The following is a 3,409-nucleotide window of genomic DNA, read 5'->3' as shown; positions in this document are numbered from 1 at the left end:
CCCAGGCATCGTTATGTTACAATAAAACAGTATGGAAGGAAGTCTTGTTAGTTTGACAAAATGTCTAAATCCTAAGCATGTAACTGCCCTGGTGTTTGTGTCCAGCTGCTGGCAGAAGAGAAACTGCATCATGGGCCTCATAGCAGGTTGACATGACCCCAGTGTAACTTATTTACTCCTAATGGTGAGTCCCAGGTCCAGTCCTTGATCCAACCGTAAACAAATCCAAGGAAAGAGAGAGTGAGAGAGAAACTGGAGACTAAACGAGCCCTTTCACATTTTAATTAAAATGGAATTTGAACTTCGTTTGTACAGACTGACTCTGTTTTCTCTACAGCAGACTTTTTCCGCCATAAAAATTTTTCTCACGTTTAAATTGTGTCTTTCAGTTTTAGCTACAAATGACGAGAAAATGTACTTTTTTTTTCTTGTTCCTTTTGGATGTGTAACAATGGGCTATACAGGCTATGAAAAATAGCTGCATGTTTCTCCAACGCTTTCGCTCGAGCCAATAATAACTCCATCTGTTTTCCCAAGTGACTGGCGATATGGTGGAAGCTTTGCCATTACATCTGATGTGTAACAGTCCACGAGATCCATACATGGAGGCTGTTTCATGTCATATGGCATTTACCTTGTCTACCAACTAACCCCAGTCTAGTTTATTTTATCTTCATTTTGGCCTCAGCCGTCTGCTGTTAACATTTAAATTAGCTTGACACAAAAAAAGAAAGTCAAAGGCAAACACTGCAGTCTTCATTTTCTTTAATGCAAAAAAATATACAGACATTTACAAAAGAAACGACGATAAAAATAGGAATGTATTTGTATTTCAGACACAGGATCTATTCCTCAATGTAACACGTTTCACCAATAAATAAATAAATGTATTTTGAAAATATTTGGTTGTTGTGGCACAGGTTAGATCCACACAGTCAGCCTATAATGTGAGCTACACCACCAGTTGACAGTCTCACAACTGCTTCAATAATGCACTTTGACCTCCACAAAACACAAGTCCAAAGACATGAATTCAAAATGTCCTTTCCTTAAAAAAATAAAAAAAATAAAATAAAAAAAGCCTAAAACATGATTTAACATTCGTCGTCAACTAAGTGAAAACGCATCAGAATGGGAGTGTGTGAGCTACAGGCTGTCACACGGCTGCAGGTCCCCATCGGGCCTCTGCAAAACTGATCCCCCAGAGCTTCTGTGGTCTTTGGTTTAAATAGAGTGATCCCATGTATCCAGCATTGGACTCCAGATTTGTCCCGTCGGAATGTGATAAGTAGATTCAGCAGTCATCTGTAGGTTAGACAAGGCATAAGACTAATTATCACTAAACTGTGCAGAGAAGTAAACAAAATAACGCTTCATTAGACCACAGTTATAGCCCTAAAAGAACATTTTCTAGAGGGTTATTTTCCCCCCACAGCTGAATGGATTTTTAGTTGAAAATCAAGCGTACCATATAGGGCATAATTTCTCCAGATGTTAGTGGGATGTTGACATGGACCAAGCGCCCTCCATCCTCCACACAGAGAAGGCGTAGCTCAGCCTCTCATGAGCCACATAACTACAACTTGACATTTTGGAGTCCAGCTCGTCGCTCTGCAGCACCTGGTAGAGAAAGTCGATGTATCTGGCTGCAAGTTTTAGGGTCTGTATTTTGCTCAGTTTGTCCGAGGGCAAAGTGGGGATAATTTTCCGCAAAGATGCGAACGCCTCGTTGAGAGACTGGGTCCTCTGTCGCTCCCGGACGTTTGCCATGACCCGCTGCGACTGGAGATCCTCGAAAGACTGGGGGCTGCTGCTGCTGGACTTCTTCCCTCTTTTCCCAGGGGTCGGGCTATCTGAGTCCTCCCCGTTTTTCCTGCTCGGTCTCCTCTTCCTCCCACACCTCTTCGGCTGTCTGTCCAGCTCCCCCTCGCTGTTGCTCAAGCTGTCCACAGGAGAGACAGGAGAACTGCCCGACTCTTCCCCCAGGTTTTCCTCAGACATCTCCACTTGGGTAGATGGCGACAAGAAAGTGTCCAAAAAATGGTTTCCCTCTCATGAAGTCACGGAACTGGTCCACCTGTAAGTGTATCTGGCTTTACAGACACCGAAGTATCCATAGATGGTTTCCTGTGAGGACAAATCTTTTCTGATACTTGAGAAACTTAGGCAGTTCTTATAGGCTGCATGGCGTAAACTTTTTGGGGAGGGACAGGATTGGTCCAAAAGATGGATTACGTGAAGCGAGGGGTGGGAGCATCCAAGGAGCTATTAGAAGCTCTTAATATAAGTCCGAGTTGGAATAGATAACGCGGTTATTTCAAATCATAACACAATTATTACCAAAACAACCAAAAATAGAGTTATTGTATACTATCATAATAATAATGACAACCATATCAGCAATACGATTATTATAAGACTGTCATCTTTTAATTTTCATTTAATTAAGTTCACATCAGTGAGGAAAAATCAAAAAATAAATTGTCTCAGTACGCTGAAAGGGAGTACAAAACGAAATCCCATTAAAAAAACAGCAACTTTTAATTTAAATTAACACATTGTAACAACCTTAACTGATTTTCCTGCAGGTCTGAGCTCAGACATTACATTTTAATTCGTTCATCCATCCATCGGCATCCCAGTAAAAACACTTTTGTTCGATTACATCACTGCTGCTGTATGTTTGCTATCTCATGTAAGTGTATGAGCTGACACGTTTTTTTTGAAATTGCATTATGCAACCTTGACTCATATCTGTAGAACCTAACCCACAAGGAGTTTGGATTGATGTTTCCATCTAGTCTTACTTAAACCAAGTAAGATCAAAGCACTTTCACATGGGCACCATATGATCCCAATCTCACATTTTTAAATGCAGCTAGTCCTGCAGATTTGATTAAACTATTCCTTGAAGGACTGCAGCATGCTTTGGTTATATTCCCCCACAAGAGGGCATTTTTTGTATACTGTACTATACCATAAAATACATGTAGAACTGTGGTAAACGAGAGTTTATGTTTTTTGCTTGTCCATAAAAAAAAACAAGAAGTGATTGTTCCCTCAGTTCTAGTCAGAGAAGAGGAAATGGCAGCTCCGTGGTTAAGACCTTCTGGTATTTACTAGGTGGGTGATACAATATCCATCTTGTTTAGTGGAGGATTACAGTGTTTAGGTTGAGATGGCTGTGGTCCACAGGAGCAGCATCTGGTTCAGGAAACAGGGGGGCAGTCAGGGTCAGAGGTCACAACACTAGTGAACATCTATTTACATCCTTGTGGAGGCCTGAGAGTTAAGTATTGTTCTAGGGGAAACACAGCCTTGTTTAAGTGTTACATTTTACATTTTACCTAATGAAGATGCCACAGTTTTTACATTTTCTGGCAAAGAAATGACAACCTCTTTCATTCAA

The 3,409-nt window shown here is 41.0% G+C and overlaps 1 protein-coding gene across 2 annotated transcripts; it reads right to left on the bottom strand.

Moving 5' to 3' along the window:
• Positions 1–1,093: 1,093 nt before the first annotated feature.
• On the bottom strand, positions 1,094–2,163 carry twist1b (twist family bHLH transcription factor 1b). Of its 2 annotated transcripts, none has more exons than XM_034875177.1 (2): positions 1,469–2,163; positions 1,094–1,305 (listed from the first exon to the last, which is right to left on the bottom strand). In XM_034875177.1, exon 1 carries the CDS (start codon positions 1,999–2,001, stop codon positions 1,495–1,497), a length of 507 nt encoding a protein of 168 aa, XP_034731068.1. In that variant the 5' UTR covers positions 2,002–2,163; the 3' UTR covers positions 1,094–1,305; positions 1,469–1,494. The 2 variants fall into 2 exon arrangements, with proteins under 2 accessions (XP_034731068.1, XP_034731067.1); XM_034875176.1 differs by having other exon boundaries at positions 1,094–1,306; positions 1,472–2,163.
• Positions 2,164–3,409: the final 1,246 nt, after the last annotated feature.

Source organism: Etheostoma cragini, chromosome 6 (assembly GCF_013103735.1).
Source record: "Etheostoma cragini isolate CJK2018 chromosome 6, CSU_Ecrag_1.0, whole genome shotgun sequence".
Taxonomy (NCBI): Eukaryota; Metazoa; Chordata; class Actinopteri; order Perciformes; family Percidae; genus Etheostoma; species Etheostoma cragini.
This window is presented reverse-complemented; position numbering and strand designations above follow the sequence as displayed.